Source organism: Miscanthus floridulus, chromosome 19 (assembly GCF_019320115.1).
Source record: "Miscanthus floridulus cultivar M001 chromosome 19, ASM1932011v1, whole genome shotgun sequence".
NCBI classification, from domain to species: Eukaryota; Viridiplantae; Streptophyta; class Magnoliopsida; order Poales; family Poaceae; genus Miscanthus; species Miscanthus floridulus.
This window is the reverse complement of record NC_089598.1, coordinates 108,695,795-108,720,614: the sequence shown is the minus strand read 5'-3', so window position 1 is coordinate 108,720,614 and position 24,820 is coordinate 108,695,795. Positions and strand designations below refer to the sequence as shown.

Genomic DNA, 24,820 nt, shown 5'->3' with positions numbered 1-24,820 from the left:
TGGATATAGCTACTACGGGTTTGGTGGCTATGATCCGTCTGGTGCGGGTGGTTCATGTCCACCTAGTGCTCCACACTCAAAGGATGAGGATGAGGATGGACAGGATGATGACGATGATGATGAGTGATCACAACTTCTGGATATAGCTTGCAGCCCCTTGTGCTTAGTGTGTCATTGTTGGACCTTTGTGGTGATGGATGACAAAGGGGGAGAGAGACTAATTAAAGCTTCAAATGTGTTCCATGTGTTATCTTTGTACCTAGAGATATGTACTGCAGCTGTAGTTTGCCTTATGGGCTTCACTGATGTATCTATTTGAGTTGAGATAGATTATATATTTATATGAGCTTTATCTTTGTATCCTATATGACATGAGACTTGTACTTAATGGATGTATCTTCTGAGACTCATGTGACATGATCCTTATCTTGTAATATACTATCTTAGTGGTTTGTGGACTTGAGAATTTTTGTGATGAGTGCTATATGTGTGTGATATACATGTTGTATTTATTTTCATAAGGACCATACATGTTTAGAATGGATTTGTATGATGTGATGCTTTTATTTATTCCCTCTTTGCATGATATATCTTGTCATATGCATCACGGTTTTATCTTGTCACACACACTTGCACCCCACGAATGCAATAATTTAGGGGGAGTCTCCTATGTGTTTTAATATGTGCAATTGACATTTAAGGTCATTTTGTGAATTTCATTCATAAGCACATATAAAGGGGAGCCTCTCATAAATCATTGAACCCAAAAGCTTTAATATTTTATATCTCTTTGTAAGCTTTAATCAAATTGTCATCAATCACCAAAAAGGGAGAGATTGAAAGTGCATCAAGCCCTTTAGTGGGTTTTGGATGATTGAATGACAACGTGATTAAAGGGCTAACATGTTTGCTAAGTATTGGACATGAAATAGGTTATCTCATAGGTATTTGATGAAAGCCAAAATGATGTGTTGTTGTATAAATAATCTAGTTCAAACACAAGACAACAATACAAATATAACTTATGCAAGGCTTATTCATTGTGAGATTTCGATGACTCGTATGAAAGCAAGCACGTTGAAAAATAATTAATGAGACACAAGGGATTTCATATGGACTTGTCTCACTTTTTAGAGCTTGCTATATTGAAAGATATTTATACAAATGATCTTAATGAATGATTCAACACTAAATGTAACTTGATGGCTTGAGATGATGAAGATAGCAAGGAAAGCCTTCGAGGTACTAAGCAAGGGTAAAGGGAAAACGATGGCTTGACGACTGAGGAACCTAGCTAGGGTGAAGAAGAAAGTACTTGCATTTAGTTGAGGTACCAATCAAACTATGATGGTCACATTGAAATGGAGAATCAAACACATTGGATGAATTGTGGTAGTGACTTGATACATTTGGAGTTAAGTCACATTTGTTGAATAGAATCAAGTCACATGCTCAAGATGGCTATGCTCAAGAAGAAAATCAAAATTGACATGGTGACATCCTCACATTCTTGATGATCAAGAAGCTATGGCATGTGGTTTAAAGGAAATCAACTCAAGCAACTCAACTTCTTTTTTTATTTGATCTTGAGTTAATAGGTATGCCGTACTATTAAGAGGGATGCATTATATCGGTAGATGATTATTCATAAGTGCTCAGGCCAACCCATGTGAGGTTTGAGTGAAAGAGTGACACAAGAGCTAACTCGCTGTGCTGTAGCAGGAAATATCGAACGTGTCTGGTATTAGGTCAGTTATGGTGATTTACTCGGTATTCTCGGTTTGGTTCATTGGGAGTTTCAACAAACGTTGGGAGTTCCGGAGGTCGGGAGCTCTGGCAATCATCGGAAGTTCCGATGCTTCTTATGCGCCATTGACTTAGTAACCGTTGGCGTTGTGCAGACAGTATTCCCCAACAGCTAGTTAATGGCTAGTTTTTCAAAGGGGCTATAAATACCCCTTAGCCTCCATCTTTGGATGCTGTTGATTTTGCTGACTTTCAAACACGATTTTGAGCCTTGAGAACACTCTCCAACCCTCTCTTAGTGTGTGATTGATCCAAACATGCAAAATCCATCTTGTGGGTTGAGTGAGATTCAAAATTGAGAGCAAGCCACCCTTGAGCACTTGTGCATATTTGTCGATCTCGTGATTTGCATTTGTTATTCTTGGACTCTTCGGTTCTAAACGGCTAGGCGTTGCTAGAGAGCACCCAAGAGCTTGTGGTGTGCCTTGGGGAGTTTATAACGGTTCGATTCCGCTGCCGCAAGGGAAGGAATCAACTAGTGAAAGGAGGAAAAGAAGTTGGAAAAGACTCCGATTAGAGTGGCGTTCGTGGTCCTCTAGAGCTGACCTACGCTGAGTCGCTCGCAGCCCCCTCAACGGAGAGTAGGACTCGACAGAGTCCGAACTTTGATAAAACAAATACCGTGTCTCGATCTGTCTTTACATTTAGTATTTGTGATCTCTGTGTGTTGCTTGATCTTGTCAACAGGTTACTACTAAGTGCTAGCAACTTGGTGTGAAAGGAGAAAACGAAAGAAAAAAGTTGGGAGCTGGTTTGCACAACCCGTGTATACCGGACACGTCCGGTATTGGGGGCCAGTAGCCAATTTATTTATTACTTGGTCCTAATCACTTGTGTTGTAGGTTTTTGGCTCATAGCTTTTCTTAGTATAGTTTCAAATCTCTATGGTTGTCTGGTGAGGGGTTTATTTCTTTGATTTGGAGTTTGAAAACTTCAACACTAATCGTTTTCGTATTTTAAAGGGTTGAATTTTAGAAACGCCTATTAATCCCCTCTCGACGGCATCCTTAGTCCTTTCAATATGATGGAGTGGGAATTTGTTTTTTTATTTCTGATAGAGATTGGGCCCGCTTCTATGGAGCCACATCCAGATGGGACTCGGGAGTCACGGGTGGACGCCTGTGTTGAATTATTATATTTCTACACGTCTTAATTTTGGTGCCTTAGATCTAGGTCTTGTTTAGTTGCCAAACTTTGGATATGCAAAGTTGGCAAAATGTAGTGTAGCGCACTGTAGCATTTCGTTTGTATTTGGTAATAATTGTCCAACCGTTGACTAATTAGGCTCAAAATATTCGTCTCGCAAAATACAACCAAACTGTGCAATTAGTTTTTAATTTCGTCTACTTTTAGTATTCCATGCATATACTATAAATTTAATGTGACGGAAAATCTTCTTTTTACATAGCGCCAAAGTTAGGAGTTTGGAAAGAACTAAACAAGCTCCCTATTTGAAATATAACGCTCCGTGTCAACCTATCGGTGGACCATCTACCCATCTTACATCTCTTAAAATATAACGCTCCATGTCAAGTGGACCACCTACCCATCTTACATCTTTAAGTCTTACATCTTACGCGTTCATGCCGTACAAATCTGCTTCGGTTTTTTTTTTCACCCAAAATCAGCGTACCCACCCACGCGTACCCATTTGGTGGTCGCCTCACCCCGTGATTCCGCCCGCCTCCCACAGCGCCGCCCTAGCACCTGCCCCTGCACCTCCCCATCCGCGGAGGCGGCGTCCGGACACCGTTCCCCTCCCGGTCTGATCTAGGCTGCAGCCTGGGTCAGGGTCAGATCCATCCAACCGTGCTGCTGTCGCCGCTCGAGGCCACGCGGGGGCGCACGTCGTTGCCGCCGCTCGGGGCCGCGCGAGGGGCCCGCCGCTCGCCACTCGCCACTCGCAACCGCCCGCGGCCGTGGATCTCCTACGCTCTCATCTCCACAAGGTCCGGAACCCGGAGCCCACCAGCCGCATCCACAAGGACGAGTGTTGCATCTCCTTCGACGTCCCGGTAACAGCCATGCCCCATCCTTTCTGTGCACAGAGGTCAGAGGAAGGCCTCCCCTAACTTCGTTTTTGCGATCAATGAATCTGTTATTAAATCAGCTAAATACTTAGTGCAAAAAGGCAATGAGATGTATATAAACATATCTTGGGGCTGTGGATGACCGATTCGTCGAATCCTTCACAAGGAGGGAGCGGGAGAAGGAGAGGGCTTATACAGAGTTGGCATCGGCATCAGCTGGTGGTCGGGGAGCCGGAGGAGCCCTGTGGCTCATGCTGGCAAGGGATGCTCCGGTGTTCTTCCTCGAGACCCATTGCCCCCTTCCCAACTCCCAAGGCTGGCCTCAGCATTAGCCACGGTATTCATGAAGTAGGATATGGTCCTTCTGAATCTAAGATGCCAAACCCTATTTAGTTCTGTCTTTTTAAAACTGAATTCGACGCTCCAAAACACCCAGGATGAGTAGGCACCTACTTGTGTAGCATTCTGATTGTCATTTTTTAATTCCTAATTTTACCCTGAACAAGCATCTAGAAGTGTTTGCACTGTCGTGATTGGCTTGCTCAAACAAAACCTTAATCTTATCCAAAACGATTATAGAAGCTACTTGATTCCATAAACTTAAATACAGTGTTTTGAAATTCAAATACTAAACAAAAGTTTGAACGCTGAGGCAATTGGATGCTTGGATGGCGTCTGTTTAAAGATGGAGTGGCATGCACATATGTACCACATAAATCATGGCATCATAAATATTCTATATCAGATCTTTCTTAATTTACAGTATCCTGTATAACTGGTAAAAAATTTTCTGTCCGCTTTCTAGCCATGGCCCTACTTGTGGAAATCAGACAAGGAAATCTATATGAGGTGCTGCAAGCTGAGTAATACCTTTTTTTTGTTTGTATTTGATCTTCTTTCAGGAAGATGACAAGGAATCAAAAGTCGAAGCTATAGAAAGATAACATTCTCTATTTAAAGGTATGAGCTTATGTGGATACTGATGTTTATATTGTGAAATGTGTTCCCTTGGTGTTGAAGACTTAATATTTTAAACTGCTTTTGGGTTCTTGCTGAATGAAAGGATGAGTCTAAGATCAGAAGAGAATTTTTGTGGTTCCCTGACCTTTGTCTTGGTTGAGTTCAATCATTATATAAATTAAAAACATGCCTTAATGCCTCTAATTTTGACCTAATTACTTTTGTATGTTAGATTGCCTCATATGAGGCAAACATCAATTCTGATTTAAGGAGTTGACATGTTTGGTAGAATACAAGTTTTCTTGCCGACATTCCCAAACGAAATACAGGTGAGCTGTTTTTTTAGTTGTTATTGATGGTAAATGTTAACCCTATGCATTTTTCAATATATAAGCATCCACATTTCTTGTAAATGGTTCGTCTAATAAATTTGTGACTTGCAGGAGCTAGTGATCGATGGAATGGTATGTTAGTAGCCCATTGGTGTGAATAATATAAAAAGCATAACTTTCAAGTCTTTAAGAACAGCATGATCAATTTGAGAGAAGAAAAGGACTTTATTTTCAAGAATTCGTTGTTGGGTCGACAACCAGGATAGAATAGAATAAAGGCATCCAATCTGCAATGTCGCCTTGATGTAAATAGTATATAACTAGCAGTGTCACTTTTGTTGTAAATAGTATATCATTAGTGAGTCCTTTTATTTTTCACTATCGTTTTTTCAAATTATCCATGGCAACCGTTGTACACAATCAAAGCATACAAGAATCATGAGCTTCTGTGTGATGAGTTGTGCCTATTGGTAATCTGCTTGGCTTAGCTTGCAGTTCTCTCCGCACTAAAGAAATCAAATTAGCTATGTTGACGATAGAATGGTAACCTTCCACGAGAAGAAAATGTGAACTGTTTACAGCATCTTGCCAGACACTGTATGGATGATTCAAATATCTCGAGATATATTAATACAGTTTCTACAAACTCACAAAAATCGAAGTAAACTCATTCTAAGTTGTAACTATATATTACAGAAAAAAGAGAGCACATTTTAGTTTCTACAAACTCACAAAGATCAAAGTAAACTCAAGAGAATTACAACTAGCAACTAGAAGTTTTTTTTGTTATTTCTCCTTTCAAAGAGATTTTTTTTTATAGACATGTGCATTGAGTATGATAATTTTTAATAGACACGTGCGCATTTCTACTAGTATGATTAAAAAACCCACAAGTTACAATAAACTATTTTTTCTTTTTGAGACGGAGATAAGAAACTATTTTAAATTAAAAAATTGAAAACAGAGTTTTGCAGATTTTACATGCACCACCTTTTCATCCAGAAGTTCCTCTCCCTTCCACGTTTAGTAGCGCTACAGACTAAAGGTTTAATACCTATTTTTAGTTTTCTCCAACAACAAGACCCAAAAGAAAACTCTTTCTACAAATAAGTCTCTAGGAGAAAAGATACTCGGATTTGGATTATACCTCTCCTGACATTCAAAATAGGTCTTCCATCTATAAGTATTATGTTGAAGACCTATTTTAAGTTTGGCTCTCGGGGACAGCCATCAGCCTGTTCGTTTGGCTGTGGCTTGTCGTAAACGATCGTAAATTTTCAGCCGGAACAGTATTTTTCTCTCACACAAACCAGCCAGCAGTACTTCTTCACGAACCAGCAACGATACGAACCAGCCAAACGAACAGGCCATGTTGCCACTGTGCAGCCAATCAGACCCGGGGGTCCGAGCAGAAACAGTTCCCTCCCCGCTCCCCTCAATTCGCTAATCGCTACTTCCTCCGTCCAAGTTTAATTGCACGTCTGGAGTTCAAAAAAATTCTCATATTGGTCCCGTTCGCTGGTCTGAAACTTAGCTAAAACTGACTGAAAACATTGGTCTGGCTGAATTGTTATGAGAGAAAAACATTGTTCCGACTGAAAAAAGAAATCAAACAAACCGAATATGTGGTAAGCCGAATAGAGCCAATAATAAATCACGTAGGCCTGCAGCCACAAGACTTATATTATTTTATTTGCTCTATCCGTGGATGAGCACGAATATTAAAATAAAATTAAAGAAAGAAAGAAAACCCAATGGAGCTTTATGTTGCTCTTGTCTACTCTTTTGTTCACTACCCGTTCTCCACTGAGCCTCATCTATGCGATAAAGTGTATCACTTTATGCACAGATGAGGCTGGATGGAGGAACGGGTGAACAACCGGTGGACAAGAATAATCCAAAGCTTTATTGTGTTTTCTTTGTTTCTTTATTTTATTTCAATATCCCGTCGTTGCGCTCCCTGAAAAGAGCAAATAAAATAATATAAATGTTGCGCTGGTACAGCTGCACGCGTGCGCTAGGTTGGGGCTGCAGGCAGGTAACAATGCTTAGGCATGGTTTGGTAGGGCTCCAAGCACCTCCGGCTCCGGCTGACACCCTGACACGGAGCACTGTAGATCGGAGTTGTTTTTATTTTACCACCTTTTCTCTTCACTGTAGTACGGTACTGTTTACGGAACCGGTGAAGCTCGAATTTCTGGCTTCTTCGGCTCTGATTCTGACACGCTACGGTGCACGAACAGTGCAGAAGTCGATGTATCTCGGAGCGGTACCAAACGGGACCTTAATATGGGAAATTTTTTAAACTCCAGACGTGCGGACGGAGAGAGTACTCGCTACTCGCTAGTCAACTCAAACCCGGGGGTCCGAGCCCGTGAGGCCATCGCGATCGCGAAATGGGTGGCGCTAGCGCCGGCGGGGCGACGGAGGCGGCGTCCTCGCCTCTCCTCATGCCCCGCTCCGCTCCACGCCCCGCGGTGGAGGCGGAGGTGCGGCGGCAGGTGGGGCTCGCGGCGCCGCTGGTGGCGTGCAGCCTGCTGCAGTACAGCCTGCAGGTGGTCTCCGTCATGTTCGCCGGACACCTAGGGGAGCTCTCCCTCTCCGGAGCCTCCGTCGCCGCCTCCTTCGCCAACGTCACCGGCTTCAGCGTCCTGGTACGTGCAGTGGTAACCTCTCTTCACTCAGCCATTTGTGCAACTCGGGTCTCGGTATGTGCTACTGCTCGTGCATAAGTCTGAAGAACAGGGAGGGGATGTGAAATTGTGAATCGGAACATGTACACTGTAGGAGCTAGTTGTTTAAGGAAATTATAACAAAAATTAGTACGGATTATGTAATTGCTTGCGCATTACTCCAATTAGTTTCCCACATGCTCCATAATTATACCTACTAGAACTCTAGAAGTAAGAGCGGCATATGGGTTTTGACTTTTGAGCTTTGACTTATTGCGTAGTGCCCAGTGCTATACTGCGTGATGCCTACTGTGCTACCAGTAAATTAATTGGAAACAATGCTCCTCTTTTCCATGTCAAGCTGGGTATGGGAAGCGCATTGGATACCTTTTGTGGACAATCATACGGAGCAAGACAATATGACATGCTGGGGACACACACACAAAGGGCGATAATTGTTCTTGTGCTTACGGGTGTTCCTCTGGCCTTTGTTTTGGCCTTCACTGGCCAAATCCTTATCGCCCTTGGTCAAAATCCTGAGATATCATTTGAAGCTGGACTGTATGCTCAGTGGTTGATTCCTGGCCTTTTCGCGTATGGTTTGCTTCAGTGCCTTACCAGATTCCTGCAGACCCAAAATATTGTCCAGATATTGGTAGCTTGCTCTGGACTTACTTTGCTACTTCATGTTATGCTATGCTGGTTGCTGGTTCAAGGTTTTGGCCTTGGCCACAAAGGCGCAGCTCTGGCAACCTCAATATCTTACTGGTTCAATGTGGCATTGCTAGCTGTGTATGTGAAAGTCTCTGAAGATGGCAGAAGAAGTTGGCACGGATGGTCAAGGGAGGCACTGAAGTTAAAGGATGCCAAAGTATATCTAAAGCTAGCAATTCCATCTACCTTTATGACCTGGTAAGCCTGATATGGGGCACCATGTGAAAAACTTGTATTTCAATAAGTTTTGAATGTTTAACTTATGGTTTGGCAAAGAAGTAATGTGTACCTTTACCTACTTTCTGCATGGAACTGGTTATTTGACTTGCAAGATAGCTCAGCTTGGAGTATTGGGCATTTGAGATGGTGGTTCTCCTAGCAGGATTTCTTCCAGATCCAAAACTGGAAACTTCAATTTTGTCGGTCAGGTAAGCAAATGAAACTTGAAATGCCTCCTCCCTTTCAGTAATCAGAAATTCTATTAAATTGATCAATGTTTTAGATCCGATGTTGTTCTGTAACATGGCTGATCACTCTGTGGTTGCATTGGTTTCATTTCTCATGTCTTGAGATAGCCATTTCTTGTGCATCAACCATGCATCAGTAATGGTGCTTTCAGTGCTTGATGTGAAGTAACTTTGACTCTTGCAGCCTAAACACAATGTGGATGGTCTATACAATTCCAAGTGGCCTCAGCAGTGCAATAAGGTCAGAGGAGCATAAATTTGTAGTGCCCACTCCTTTTTGTTCTGTGATAAAAGGAACTTGTGGTTAACTAATTTTGGCCCATGATTCTTTGTTTCTTTGCAGTATTAGAGTGTCCAATGAACTAGGTGCTGGGAACCCACACGCAGCACGCCTATCAGTTTATGTTTCAGGAATCATGTGCCTAGCTGAGGGCCTTTTTGTAGCTATCATCACAGTATTAGTGCGAGATGTCTGGGGCTATTTGTACAGCAATGAAGATGAGGTAGTGAAGCATGTATCGATTATGATGCCAATTCTTGCTACTTCTGACTTCATGGATGGAATACAGTGCACACTATCAGGTTTGGGATAATTGCATTGTCTAGTATGCAGCATTTGCATCATATCGTACTTCTGCTCCATGTTGGGAAATTCATATGCAGATACTGTAATCAGAATATCATTATTGTAAAGTTGCTTAGCTTTTATTTTGTTTGATCACTTGGTCACTTGGTCTTGGTGTTGGTTTGCTTGCCTTATTATGATGCCATCAATCCATGTAGATTAATTGTCTTTGATATGCCGCCTGAGCGGGTTAATGTAAAAATGATCACATATCCAACACACTCAATGCTCTCATAAGTCATAAGAGGGGGGGAAAATCCGATATGTTTGGTATTGCATGCTACAAGTAAGAGGGTTTCACTAGTAAGTCATACAGTCCAAATTAGGATCATTGCTGTTCCAAACCCTTTTTTTTTCTAGGTATCATATATCCCTTTACCAAAGAAGAGCGGCGCAAGTATCATGTAAAAAAAACCTATTGTAATTCCTATTTTTCCCATGGTAATCTCGGGATTACCTCTGAACCTTGTATTTTCAAAAACTCTACTTCCTCTTAATGAAATACATACCTCATGGTACGGTCGAGAAAAAAGAAGAGCGGCACAAGTATTATGTACAAGAGTGGTAGTTCCTGAATCAGACTTGTCAGTGATTCTATCGTGACACTCCACAATCATAATATCAGTAATCCTTTGTCTAACTGATCCTGGCTGACATATGTTCATTATCTGCCTCTTGATTTTAAGGCGCAGCTCGAGGATGTGGCTGGCAGAAAGTATGCTCGGTTATCAACCTGTTTGCTTACTATGCTATTGGTCTCCCTTCAGCTGTTACTTTTGCATTTATTCTGAAGATTGGTGGTAAGGTAGGTTCGACTATGTTTTACTTGTGTGTAATTATGATAAGATATATATTGATATGTGTTCCCTTTATGTGCCAGGGCCTTTGGTTAGGAATCATATGTGCGATGGCAGTGCAAATATTTGCTTTGGTTGTGATGATGCTTCGAACCAACTGGAATGAAGAGGTACACCCAACTTCTTATGCTACAATCAACGGAATGCATGCTCTCTGTTTCTACTGATGGAATTGGATCTTAGTTGTGAGAGGGAACAGCCCGGGCATGGGACTGTACACATGGAGCAGGTTTGCATCAATGGGGAACAGAATGCAAAATTAATCGCTATAGATTGCTGGGATTTCTTCTCTCTAAGAAATAATATTGCAATTATTCTTTCTCTAAGCTACTTTCAAAAACTAATCCATGACAACCATTAGTCATCTGTATATCACCTTGGCATGATAAGGAGGCCTATTTAGAACAAATTGAATCTATATTGCAATATGCATGTGGCACCTCAGTTCTAAAATTTGCTTGAAGCATTGCCCTCATTCCACTAACGATAGGCACAGGCCTACTCATGCATAGCACCTTGCTTCAATTTTCATCATCACTAGTTTAACCTGGAGTTAACTATATTTGTCGAAGAGACATATACTAGTATGATTCACTTTAAATTCCTGGGACATGCGACTAACTACCACTACTACACGTGGGCGGCCACCTCTAATCAAAGTGGGTATATAATACCCTATAAGGCTATAAGGCGTCACTTACCAATCATGCTTTCCTGTGCCGTGTTGATGTGAATGCTGTATATCACTATGTTCTCTAATTGCTATAACTAACCACTCTTTCGCATCTTTTACTGTTCTAGGCTGAAAAGGCCCGAGCTAGAGTTCAGTGTTCAGATGGCAGCATTACATTGATCTGAATGTCATCAGTTGTGATTATACCTCCCTTAAAGGTAGTTGTTTTCTTTTATATAATTGATACTTTTCAGCATTTGAGAATTTTTTCTGTATAGTCAATACGGTGAAAACACTTCAACATGAAATATTACATTGCTAGCCAAGCAGCGTGACTAACTCATCTATTTAGCATAAGTTCACAATACGCAGTTCATAAAAGGTGTGCACTGCAGAGGAACTTTCCAAACATTGCCAATTTTGGCTTTGGTGGGAGTGGATGGAAGAAAATCCGGGAAAACAGAAATTGAAGTAAAATATCACTGCTGCAAGGCTTTTATTTATGTTTCCCCCCTCTTTCCACAGATCGTCTAGTTATGGTCCACGATTATTTAAAGCCAGATAGTACACATCATTAATTTACTATTATGATGCATTGTTTTACCTAACCCATTGTCCTTTCCTTGAGGAGGTTACTCTGCTAGTGTATAGCTTCGATCTTAAAGAAAGCATTCAAGCATCTGATGTAACACTCCATCATGCTTTAGTTGTTGATACGGATCTCTCGGTTATACATATAGAATGAACAACAACAACAACAACAACAACAACAAAGAATGAAAAGGAGAAATATTCAGGCAAAAAAAGGAGAAGGTGCACCATTTCACTATAATTTTTCCACATTCTTTGGGAGTTATATTGTGGACTATTGTTTATTTTAGTAAAAGTTGGCATTTTCATATTTTCAACAACGCACTGAAATCGCCCACACAGTGTATTCGCACGCATTTTACCGAACCAAAACAAGAATAAGAAAAGGATGTGTTACCTGACCAAAGAATTTTGAAGGGAATTCTTGAAACTTCACTGTGTTGAGTGATAATGATAGGGCCACAGTACTGGTATGAAGTACTAGTATGAACAATGTAACCTTAAATATATATTTATCTCACACTTTCCTCCCCCTGCTGCACAGAAGTCTCCAGCATATCCAAGTCTGAGCTTCCAATGGATAGCATCATTACCGACCATGGACTAGCATAAAGGACCAAAAACAACGTGCACAAATTACCTACCCTAATTGATGGCCTCCAAAAGCTAATACTTAGGTCTATCTCAAAATTTTGTCAAAGGGTGAACCTGACAAAAGCAGAGACAATGATCTCTGACCAAGAAAGAGTGAATTTGTATTTTCAACGACTGCATTCATTTTCTGTTGAACAGCTGCATTTCGTTCCAAGGACCATTGTGTTTTTGGCCAAACAGACGACGATGCTTTTGCTGATGTTCTCCACGGCTGTCATTTATTCATCCTAATCCGTGACTGAGAATTTCAGATTCAATTTGTAGTGAAATAATGAAGCTCCAGCCTTTATGCATAAAAAGTTAGATCATACATTATAGCTGAAACTCAATTACTTGCTAATATTAGCCCGTTTTTTTATTCTTGAATGTACAGGTGACTGGAATAGTTGATCTTGTAGTTGTAGGTCTATATGAGCCCTTCGGTTCGGGGCACTAGGCAGCAGCTCCAAGCTTGACGCCCTGGATCTGGTAGGACTGAACTATCATCCTAAAAGCAGGGTACTTGGCTTACATGTGATGCTCTTGGAGTACGTTTCTTTGTGGCTTCCGCAGCTCAATGATGGCACCGTGAAAGGCGAGGAAGTAGCAGAAGTTTGGTAGCTCTGGAAGTGGAGGGTGTCGTGGACGCTGAGCTGTTTCCAGATCTCAAAATACTCCCCCTGCTGACTGTCTGGGTTAATCATTCTCGTCTGAAATATATTTACTACTCCATCAATTCCAAATTATGACTCATTTTGACTTTTCTAAATGCACAGTTTTTATAATATATCTTAGATTAGACAGAGTATATCTTTTTGCAATGGCCCCGTTCGCTGGTCTGAATCTTGGTTGAAACTGGCTGAAAAATATTGTTCTGGCTGAATTGTTGTGAGAGAAAAACACTGTTCCGACTGAAAAAACCTACCGAACAAGCCGAATGCCTGGAAATGCCAAAAGGATGGAGCGATGAAGTGTGTAAACATTCCTGCGATGCTTCAGGAGTTCCATCGCCAGGGATGATGCTTCAGGATGCTGCCATGGTCGGTTGCGTGGGCCTTTTCCGGAGCTGATCGATGGCATGCTATCTCATCTGATGGTCACGTTTGTGTAGTAGTAGTAGATAATAATCTCTGGTTGGCTCAGAGAGAAAGGAAATGACTCCCCTTTCGGTTGGTTTACGGTCTTTTCAACTGTCGTACCCTTCTTTTCCGTGTGGGAAACAGTTGAGCAACCACTGCATCACCTGCACCTTGTTGGGTCGTCCATGGCGGCTTGTTTAAGACCTCTTCCTTGGTCCGTAAACGGTAGGCTAGCTAGGGTCGGCCATGTTTAGCAAATATAGACAAGCAGGTTTTACTCGTTGCAAACTGGCTTCTCGGAGAAACAGAGGAAGACAGGGGTTTGGTGGTGCGTTAAGCTAACGACTGTGCTGGCGAGGACTTAAAGGAAAAATTTGCCTGCCAATGGCAGTCATGATCACATCGGACCGCACCCTACATGGGCAGATGATGGGCTATATGGACAAATAATTTACCTTTTGCTCGTGTTGGTCTTTACCGACAACAATCAATCATTTACAGTGTGTGTTTGTGTAAATTAACCTTGGACACGACCAGACCTTGTTTTTGTTCCTCTCCTCCTTTACCCAGAAAAAAAACAATGAAAGAAATGAATCTTTGCCACAAGAGTGGAGAGAGGGAGAGAGAAAAGGAGAAGAGAAAACAAGTGGGAGTATAGAACAAAAATCCAAAAAAGACATGGTGTGAACTGTGAAGTGAGCCTGCCTATCTACCAACCAGCTGACTGAAGCTGAAGCTGCAGGCTGCAGCAGCAGAGCAGCTAGCTCCAATGCAATGCAAGAAGCAAGAAGCAAGAAGCCAGCCCAGTCTGAAGTGAAACCTGCAGCAGGGAATAGGGATGAGACATTGAGACGATCAGTCATGGCGACGGCAAGAGATCTCGCGCCTGCTCCAGCGTTCTGGTGAATCTGGTGAGGTTGAGCCTGACGTTCTGCTTGTCCAGGTACACCCTCTTGATGGCGTCCCATCCCTTCTTGTGCACGTCGTAGGGGTGCTTGAGGTAGAAGTGGTCCTCCGGGTAGAGGTCCCTGAGCGAGCTCTCCTCCAGCGACACGTTGTACTCCATGTAGGTGACGTCCATGTCCCTGGCGGGGTCCTTGAAGGTGACCCGCGTGAGCCACTCCAGCCCGCCGAACGGCACCACCTGCACCAGCACTGCGCGGCTGGGCAGGAACACCATGTTGGTGAGCCCGGCGCCGTGCACGCCCATCATGACGTCCGCCGAGTTCACCAGCCGCGCGAAGTTTGGCATGTCCGTGTGGTTGTCCGGCTCGGCGATCCGCACGTCGAACCTCGCCGCCGCCGCGGCGCGCGCCATGGCGCGCTCGTTGACGAACCGGCGCGAGCTCTTGCGCGAGATGATTAGGAGCCGGGGCCGGTCCTTGCGCCGCGGCGCCCCCGACCGCGACGCCACGGCGCGCTCCAGCCGGAACGCGCAGCGGAGCAGGCGCTTGAAGTCGGCCACTGTCTCACCCCCCGGCGTCCGCGAGGCGTCGATGCCCATGGCGCGGTGGAAGGTGGAGCCGATGACGATCCGCGGGAAGCAGTGCACCTCCTGGTCGTTGTTCACGTCGATGACGTCGTATCGGGAGAGCTGGCGGAAGAGCGGCTTGAACTTGTCGGCCCACCAGTCCTTGATGTCGGCGAGCAGGAAGTGGACCTCCCCGCCGAAGTGGTGCGTGGACGCGAACAGCGGCACCAGCACGTCGGCGTAGTCGTGGTAGAGGTTGCCCGCGAACCCGCCGCTGGAGAAGAGGAACCCGGGGACGGAGTGGTTCCGCGTGCAGAGCGGCGGGACGACGGTGGTGTGGTTGGGGGAGCCGCCGCCACCACCGAAGGGGACGAGCGTGAACTCGCGGACGTCGTCCATGGCCACCGGGTCGTGCAGACGCGCGTACGGCTTGGTTTTCCACTCGCGGGACAGAGGATTGATGTAGATCTTGGAGTGGTTGCCGTCCACGCGGATGTCGCCCACCGCGGCGCACCGCTCGGAGCGTTTGCTGGTGTTGTAGCAGGTCGGGCGGGATGGGTCCAAGTCCTCCTCGCCGATGGGGCCTGAGAGTTTGTACCGCGTGCTGTCGTAGTCCTCGTCCACCTCCACCACTTCCAGCTCCTCCTCCGGCTTGGCTGCAGTGGATGGAATCAGTGAGTGGGTGGTGTCGGTCAGGTACTCAGGTTGGAATTTGGAGGATGAGGAGGAGGAATTGGAGCAGCAGGAGGAGGAGGAGGCTAGAGGAGGAGGAATTGGAGCAGCAGGAGGAGGAGGAGAGGCGGCGACGTACGGAAGGGGTTGGAGTAGTATCGCGCCTTGATGTAGGTGAGGACGCAGAGGGAGACGAGCATGGTGACGACCATGGCGGCGTTGCCCATCCGGCGCGGCTCCTGCCTGCCCCTCGGCTGCTTCATGGTCATGGCTACACCGGCACCCCTGCCGCCTCGCTCCGGCCGCTGGATCTGGAAGCGAGCGAGGAGAGGCGAGCTGCAGTAAACGATCGAGAGGGTATTAAAGCAAGGCACGGGTTGCCGGGGTTGGGTTCGCTCGCGTCCGTCAATGGCGACCCCGCGGCGAGCAACCCGAAACGAGTTGGTGGGTGGTTGACGCCCGATCGCTCTCCTCGCCTCGCCTCGCTCGTGGGTGAGGGGGTGGGGATGCGCGGCACAGCCACGGCAACCACTACGGCAGCTACGCTACAGCCGACGCGCTGGCCCCGCCGGCCGGGCCCCAGCGCAGCGTACCAACCCAACCCCAACCCGCGCTCCACCGATCATCCATCGGTGAAGGAACGGTAAAGGCGAGCCGACCGGGAACGTGAAACATGCCACTTTCCAGATTTCTCGTCCGACAGTGCGATGCGAGGGTTCGTTAAACCTGGCGCTGGTGCCTGGTGGTGGGATCGATGCCGGGCAGGGCAGGGCAGGCAGTGCGGAGCGCATTCGACACACAGTAGCCAAAGTACTGAACCTGGCGCTGTGCCCGGCGGCCGGCGGCGTCCCTGGCCGCGCGCCGTGTGCCCCGTGTGTCCTTTCGCAAGCTGCCGTACGCGCGCGCGTGTTTTCACTCTCATTTTATCCTTCATCCAGCGGAGCAGCTGCCATGTCATTCTCAGTCTCAGGCTCTCAGCTTAACACGGCTTCAATCTTAAATGACCACTGATACTTTTTGCGTGGCGTCGAGTCGGAGTATAGTTTTCCAAACGTGCCGGCACGGCATTGCACGGCACTAGCCCACCCTGGCACGCTAAGCACGGCTGATGAACCGTGCTGTGCCGTATCGTGCCACCGTGCCCGACTCCAGGTCTAGGCACGGCACTATCATTCCTGGAGCGTGCCGTGTCGTACCGTGCCGACTCCAGGCTCAGCGTGCCCGTGCCGGTCCAGGCACTAAACTGACAAAACTCCTCAATGAACTCAGCACAGCAATTCAAAAAGATCTAAAATGACTAAGTTCACAAAAGATCAAAAACAGATCAGAACACAGCACAACAAAGAACACAAACACAAACTTTTAAAACTAAAACTAATTTAAGTAGGAGTTGTGTAATGGCTGCCTCATTAAAAACCTAATTAGGGAAAACTCACCCCTGTGAGAAACCCTAATCAGGAAAAGAGTACAGCCAGCTTCTAAATTAATTGTTCATTACATCCATCACCACAAGTCCAAGTCTCAGTTATTACAGAACCATTACATAAATGAGAAGTGAACTAGTCGACATCAAGATAAAGACCAGCAAAGGCCTCTTTCAGCTCCTTGTCCTCCACCATGTGCTGCAGTCTTGTCTCAGCATTCTCCCAATCCTTGATGCAGGTAAGCGTCTCTACAGTTTCAGGGTTCAACCTCCGTCGCCGCTCCTCGATGATCCTACCAGTTAAGCTAAAAGTAGACTCTGAAGAAATGGTTGACACAGGCACTGTTAAAATGTCTTTAGCAAGAACAGAAAGTACTGAATAAGTAAGCTTGTGCTCATGCCACCACTGCATGATGTCAAACTCATCATCCAACTGGCTTACTGCGTCACAGTCCAGGTAGGATGCAAGCTCACTAGAGCTAGAACTAGCAGTTACTACCTGCAGCAAGGAAGTGGCAGAAAACTCCTAGAATGATCAAGACTAGAAGGGAGGGAAGAACAGCCAGCTCCAACATCCAACTCATCATCATCATAAATTTCAGCCCAAGCTGTTCTTTTCTTACCAGACAGGGATGGAGGAACAACCCTTTTCAGCCTATTAGAGCCATACATTACGTCATACTTGTTATACATTTTAAACAGAAGAGCTCTGGTGTCCAGCAACTTATTAGTGTAGTCAATATTAAAAAAAGAATGTAACTTCCTAAACACTTTGGTAAATCCCTTAATTTTAGCTCTTAGATCCAATATGAATGCAATAGAATAAAGATCAGGTATGTTCTTCCAGTACTTATTGTATTTGTCAATCATAGGTTGGATAACAGATCTTAGATGTTCATCATGTTGATACCTATGCAGGTATATAGCAATCTTAACAAGATGATGAATCATAAGTGGAGAAGTAGGATAGTAAACACCAGACAAATCAATAATTGAGTCATAGAATAGTTCAAGAAATTCCAAGATTTTATTTGCCATAGCCCAATGATCATCAGTCAAAATGAAACCACTACCTGAACCTCTAGGGTAATTGGCCTCAATGAAAGTACTGAAAGTACTCTTGTGAGGCAGCAAGTGCTTAAGCATTAGGTAGGTAGAGTTCCATCTAACATCCATGTCTAATCTAAACTTTCTAGGTCTAACACCACTAGCAATGCAATAACTCTTGTATGCAGCAATTCTTTGATTAGAGGAGTTCATAAAAGAGATTGTTGTTCTAAAATCCTCAATGAGAGGATTCCCAGCAGCCAGTGCTTCTTTCACAATCAGGTTAATAATATGACAAGCACATCGTTGATGCAAAAACAGATCAGAACCCAACTATTCTTTAAGTATAGGTTTCAGTTTATCCATAGCATTTTTATTTGCAGATGCATTATCCAAAGTTACAGAAAAAACCTTATTAAGTATACCATACTCAGCAAGGACAGATGCAACACGCTCAGCAATGTTCTCAGCATTATGGGACACATCAATCAACCTTAAACCAAGTACCCTTTTCTCTAATTGCCAATCAGTATTAATAAAATGAGCCACAACAGATAAATAATCTTCTTTAGCCTTTCCAGACCATATATCAGAGGTAATAGCGACAGATGAAACATCATTATCCTTTAAACAGACCATCAGTTTATCACGTTTCTCATTGTAGTATTTAAACAGATCTCTACCAGTGGTTTGCTTAGAGACAGGTGAAAAATTAGGGTTATGAGCTGTTTTAATATAATCTTTAAATGCCTCAGTTTCACCAATCATAAAAGATAGGTCCAATCTAGCAAGCATACGAACAAGTTCAACATGAGCTACCTCAGCACTGTACTCTCAACGACGAACAGAACCATCAGAATTAAAAGCAATATGAGTCTGAGTCATGCCCCGAGTCTTCTCAAATTTCTTAGGACACTTAGCAAGATGTCGAGTAAGATGCCCAGTGCCACGAGCAGAATAAGCAGAGTAGCACTTATGGCAATGAAGGCAAGTGGCAGCAAACCTGATCTTTCTACCTTTCTCAGTTTTGTAGTGCTTCTCAAAGTTCTCCCAGACAGCAGACGTGGAAGGGCGATTAGAACCGACAGGGCTAACCTCGCTCTGGCCACCGTCGACATCAGCCACATCAACTGGGGGGTCGAAGTCGTCGATGGGAAGGGGATCAGCAGCAGAACGACCAAAGAGCACGGTAGCGTCCTCACAGACATCATCGTCCTCATCATCTCCGGCCATCCTGCACATACGCAGCTCGTCGTTCTAGGAGTGGTCAAACTCCCCGTCGTCGTGTCGCACGACGCCTGGGGCCATCTCTGGTTCCTCGACGGCTGCCACAATCAACAGATAAAAGTAGGGTTCGGTTGGGGATTAGGGTTAGGGTTAGGGCTAGGGTTAGGGTTAGGGTTTACCCTTACCTCTACGGCTGGAGCCCCGTAAACGACGACGATGAGACGGACCGATTGCACACCCCCAGTACCTCAACGGAGACCGGAGCCTCGGAGGTGGCGGCAGCCAGCCATGTGGACGATGGACAGATGACGGAGATGCGGCGAGGATGCCGAGAACGAGGCTCAATCGACGTTTAGGGATGAAGAATAAGGGAACAGATGGAGATTTAGGGCGGGAACCACCGGATCTGAGGGAGAAGAGGGAGATTGATGACGGAGAGGGAGAAGAGGGAACCACCAGATCTGAGGGAGAAGAGGAAGATTGAGGGCGGAGAGGGAGAAGAGGGAACCACCGGCCACTGGAACTGACCCCTTACCCACCGGAAGACTCCATGGTGATGGAATGAGCTAGGGTTTGGAAAGGCTCCGAGCTCTACGGCCGGAGCACCGGAGACGCCGGAGAGGTCAATGACGCAAAGATCCAGCCCCCTGGTACCTTGACGGCCTCGCCTTGGCAAAAGACCTACGAAAACAAACAAATCAAACCATCAAAACATGCTTATAAGTCTCAAAACAACCGGATCTGAGAAAGATTAAGGGTGCAACCCACTTACCGGAGCCCCAGAGGTGCTGGCGACCGACGAGGTCGATGACGGAGAGGAGACTCTGATGCGGCCAAGATGTGGAGGACGAGGCTCAATCGATGTTCAGGGATGAAGATGAGGGGCAAAGATGGCCGTGTCGTGTGCCCGTGCCGGCCACCAGTGGCTCAACCAGCCACCGGAGGGCAAGAAGAAAGAGAGAGAGGCTAGGGTTTCCACCGGCAGAAGAGAGGAGAGCAACGAGAGAATGAGCTAGGGTTCCAGCGCCGAGGGAGCAGCCACGGCAGGGAGGATTATATAGCCCTCCTACCCCCACGGGAGGATCCGACGGCTAGGAGCGGGGGAGGGGATCAACGGCAGGCAGGCACCCGTGCCACCCCCGTGCTGCCCGTTGGAGCGGGCCATGCCCGTGCCGGCACTACGGGCCGGTGTGTAGGCCCAAACACGGGCACAGTGGTAGGCCGGGCCAGGCACGGGCACTGGCCAAGCCATGCCGCACCGGGCCAGTGCCGTGTTTTTCTGCACCGGTCCCGTGTCGGCCCAGCGGGCCTGGCCCGTTTGGAAATCTATAAGTCGGAGCTAGACCTATACGAAGCTAAAAAATAATAATTTCATTGGTAGTTTATTCTGATTGAAAAAAATAAACTACCGTTGCTGGCCGCTTGCCTCGCCTCGCCTGTTTGCCTGCAGGCAAGCTTGCTCGTCCGAGCAATAAAATACTTGCTAGCGCAGGTGAGCCAAATCGGCTCTCCGGCTCTCCTACTCGAGCAAGGTTGGCTCGCCCGCTCGTTAGCTGACTCCCCCGCCACCGAATTAGGTGGTGTTTGGTTGCCCCTCCTAAATTTTAGTCGCTGTCTCATCGAATATTTTGACACGTGCATGAAGTATTAAATATAGACTAATTACGAAACTAATTATATAGTTTACGGCTAATTTGCGAGACGAATCTTTTAAGCCTAATTAGTCCATGATTTGACAATGTGGTGTTATAGTAAACATGTGCTAATGACAAATTAATTAGGCTTAAAAAATTCGTCTCGTGGAGTATTGACGGATTATGTAATTTGTTTTTTTATTAGTACCCGAACACCCCATACAACATCCTCCCGACAGATCTCCCAATTTTTAGTCAGTGGATCCAAAACACCACCTTAGACTCTTCGGCCACTGATTCACCTCTGCCCCCATCGAATCGGACTCCCCTATCACCGAATCAGTCTTTAGTGCTACCGAATAGCGCCCTGTTCGTTTGAGCTTATTTGGCTTATAAGTCATGGCTGAAAGTGCTGTCGGCTGATTTTGTGTGAGAAAAAAATATTATTTGTTAACTGATAAGCCATGACTTATAAGCCGAATACGACCAAACGGCCACGCTGTAGGACTCCTTTGCCACCGAAACGGTATCCCAGAGCTGAATCACCCTCCGTCATCGTCGAAGAGGACTCCACAGCCACAGAATCGGCTTCCGTCGCCGTTGGTTCAACGTTCCTGGTGTCAAATCGATCTCTAGCGCCGCCGGTCCAGCCAGCCTCCGCTCGAACTACAGTGTGAGAGGAGATGTGAGCGACGGCAAATGAAACAAATGCCTTAGACTATCTCCAACGGTGCAGCCCCAAAACGAATACCCATACCGTGGTTTAGGTTATGCACAGTACAAAGATAGCGTACCCAAAACTTCCGTTCTCCAACAGCCAACCCAAAGGCAACGGAGGAGGAGCCGACGGCCTCGGGCCTGGCTGCGCGCGGCGAGCTCCGCCCCGGCGGCCCCGGCGAGCTCGGCCCCAGCGCGCTCGGCCTCGGCGCGGGTGCGGGCGGACCTCGGCGCGGGCGGACGGCGGACCTCGGCCCCGGCGAGCTCGACCTCGGCGCGCTCGGCCCCGGCGCGGGCGGACCTCGGCCCCGGCGAGCTCGGCCACGGCACGCTCGGCCCCGGTGCGGGCGCGGGCGGACCTCGGCCCCGGCGCGCTCGGCCCCGGCACGGGCGCAGCGGACCTCGGCCCCGGCTCCGGTCGTGGTGGTGGGCCCCGCCTACGTGGAGGAGACGCAAAGGCAAGGAGAGAGGACGCAAGTTTGGGGATCGTGTATCGTCGGACGCAAAATGCCTGCTGCGTTTGGCTACTCTGTTGGAGAGCGATTTTCCCCTGTAAAAGTATTGTGCACGACGTAAAATGGGTATGGGTCATGGTTTGGGTACTTGGTTGGAGACAGTGTTAGAAGATAGCTTTGCGAGCAGGCTAGGCTAGGCAAGGTGAGGGGAGCGAGCTAGGCAAGTGGAGGGAAGACAAAGTTACCAAACACGCCCTATGTTCCGTGTTCCGCGTTCTAGAAACACCCATAGGCCACACAGCTAGGTCTAGACTCTAGATGCTCCCCAAGTCGATGTCATCTCATCTCATCAAATGGCCACATAGACAGAGAACCACCTGCTCTGCTTTTATAGGCATGAACCACTGGTGGTTGGATCACTCATCCAGTTTTCCATTGAGGGCGCGTTTAAATTCAGGGCGTAAAGTTTTTTTTGTGTCACATTGAATGTCATATAGAGTATCGTATGAGGTGTTCGAATACTAATAAAAAAACAAATTACAAAATCCGTCAGTAATTCACAATATGAATTTATTAAGCCTAATTAATCCGTCATTAGCATATGTGTTAATGTAACACCATATTGTCAAATCATGGACTAATTAAGCTTAAAAAATTTATCTCACAAATTAGTCACAAACTGTATAATTAATTATTTTTAGTCTATATTTAATACACTATATATATCTAAATATTAGAATAGAGAGTAAACTCCAAAGGAGGAACTAAATAAGACCTGAATCACTGAATGAAAGACGGGCGACGCACACCATGGACAGAGGCAGGCAGCCTGCACCTGTCGTGCCGTGCGTACGTACCTTCGCATACCAAACTATGCATCCATATGGTAAGCGAAGGTACAAACGTCGCTTTCACGTGCCCGCTGCCCACGACGCTGGAATGGAGTACTCCTCCCTCGTGGCTGAAGTTTACTAGCGTTTTTTAAACATGCATCATGGTGTTATATATCCTGATCCGTAACTCTTGAATTAGTCCTTAACTTGTACGGTAATGTCATATGGGTCTCAAACTCTCAGAGTTTGGGGATATGGCCTCCGGTATCTACAAAACAAGACATGGACCGCACCATCAGAGTTGGCCCAGCCCACAAGATCAAGACGTGCACGGCGTTGCTCGGCGTGCACCGCAAGATATTGTATATTACCAAATAAGCTATTTTTCTTGTAACCCTGCCCCTCCAGAGTATATAAGGAGAGGCAGGGGTCCTCTAGCGGACAAAATACATGACGATCGAGATATCTCAATACAATACACCAAAGACACACGACGTAGGGTATTACGTCGATCAGACGGCCCGAACCTGTCTAAATCGCTGTCTCTGCGCCTTGTGTCACCATCCGGTTCCTGATTACGCGCACCTCCACCGACAAATCTACCATCGCGGGATACCCCTCGGTGGACTGCCGACGATATTCTATCGATAGTTGGCGCGCCAGGTACTTCATGCTCGAAGACTAAGTGGTCACACTTCACCGCACGGACGTCGTCAGCTACATCGGTGCTCGGACCTCGCCGCCTACGTCGAGGACTCCTCGGTGCTCGGACATTGCCAGCTTCGCCGGGGACTCCTCGGTGCTCAGACATCGCCGCCTACGCCGGGGACTCCTCGCTCCTCGGTGCTCGGACATCGCCAGCTTCACCGGGGACTCCTCGGTGCTCGGACATCGCCACCTACGCCGGGGACTCCTCGGTGCTCGGTCATCGCCGGCGACGCCGGGGACTCCTCGCTCCTCGGTGCTCGGTCATCGCTAGCGACGCCTGGGACTCCTCACTCCTCGCTCCTTGGTGCTCGGTCATCGCCAGCGACGCCAGGGACTCCTCGCTCCTCGGTGCTCGGACCTCGCCGCCTACGCTGAGGATTCCTCGGTGCTCGGACATCGCCAGCTTTGCCGGGGACTCCTCGATGCTCAGACATCGCCGCCTACGCCGGGGACTCCTCGATGCTCGGTCATCGCCGACGATGTCGGGGACTCCTCGCTCCTCGGTGCTCGGACATCGCCAGCTTCGTCAGGGACTCCTCGGTGCTCGGACATCGTCGCCTACGCCGGGGACTCCTCGGTGCTCGGTCATCGCCGGCGACGTTGGGGACTCCTCGCTCCTCGGTGCTCGGTCATCGCCAGCAACGTCGGGGACTCCTCGCTCCTTGGTGCTCGATCATCGCCAGCGACGCCGGGGACTCCTCGGTGCTCGGACATCGCCAGCGACGCCAGGGACTCCTCGCTCCTCGGTGCTCGGTCATCGCCAGCGACGTCGGGGACTTCTCACTCCTCGGTGCTCGGTCATCGCCAGCTACGCCGAGGACTCCTCGGTACTCGGTCATCGCCAGCAATGCCGGGGACTCCTCGCTCCTCGGTGCTCGAACATTGCCAGCGACGCTAGGGACTCCTCACTCCTCGGTGCTCTGTCATCGCCAGCGACGCCGGGGACTTCTCGCTCCTCGGTGCTCGGACATCGCCAGCTTCGTCGGGGACTCCTCGGTGCTCGGACATCGCCGCCTACCCCGAGGACTCCTTGGTGCTCGGTCATCGCCAGCGACGCCGGGGACTCCTCACTCCTCGGTGCTCAGACATCACCAGCGACGCCGGGGACTCCTCGCTCCTCGGTGCTCGGTCATCGCCAGCGACGCCGGGGACTCCTCACTCCTCGATGCTCGGTCATCGCCAGCGATGCCGGGG

General features: G+C 47.1%; 2 protein-coding genes and 1 long non-coding RNA gene across 13 annotated transcripts; 2 read left to right on the top strand and 1 right to left on the bottom strand.

Annotated features, from left to right (window-relative positions):
• Positions 1–3,452: 3,452 nt before the first annotated feature.
• On the top strand, positions 3,453–5,629 carry LOC136528492 (uncharacterized). Its single transcript, XR_010777093.1, has 4 exons — positions 3,453–3,821; positions 4,739–4,796; positions 5,029–5,125; positions 5,240–5,629. It is a non-coding gene; the product is annotated as an uncharacterized lncRNA (long non-coding RNA).
• A 1,823-nt stretch (positions 5,630–7,452) lies between these two features.
• LOC136527352 (protein DETOXIFICATION 16-like) lies at positions 7,453–13,113 on the top strand. Of its 11 annotated transcripts, XR_010776762.1 has the most exons (10): positions 7,453–7,794; positions 8,162–8,712; positions 8,856–8,942; positions 9,166–9,222; positions 9,325–9,563; positions 10,293–10,411; positions 10,487–10,573; positions 11,265–11,354; positions 12,755–12,849; positions 12,934–13,113. XR_010776762.1 is itself a non-coding variant. In XM_066520059.1 (9 exons), the coding sequence occupies exons 1-8, from the start codon at positions 7,525–7,527 to the stop codon at positions 11,319–11,321; spliced, it is 1,455 nt and encodes a 484-aa protein (XP_066376156.1). In that variant the 5' UTR covers positions 7,453–7,524; the 3' UTR covers positions 11,322–11,354; positions 12,755–13,113. The 11 variants fall into 11 exon arrangements, 5 of the variants coding, with proteins under 5 accessions (XP_066376156.1, XP_066376155.1, XP_066376157.1 ...); XR_010776767.1 differs by having other exon boundaries at positions 10,299–10,411; positions 10,521–10,573; positions 12,755–13,113; XR_010776764.1 differs by having other exon boundaries at positions 10,293–10,406; positions 12,780–13,113.
• Positions 13,114–14,015: 902 nt separating this feature from the next.
• Positions 14,016–16,087, bottom strand: LOC136527353 (alpha-1,3-arabinosyltransferase XAT2-like). The gene is made up of 2 exons (XM_066520062.1): positions 15,722–16,087; positions 14,016–15,566 (listed from the first exon to the last, which is right to left on the bottom strand). Exons 1-2 carry the CDS (start codon positions 15,849–15,851, stop codon positions 14,299–14,301), a joined length of 1,398 nt encoding a protein of 465 aa, XP_066376159.1. The 5' UTR covers positions 15,852–16,087; the 3' UTR covers positions 14,016–14,298.
• Positions 16,088–24,820: the final 8,733 nt, after the last annotated feature.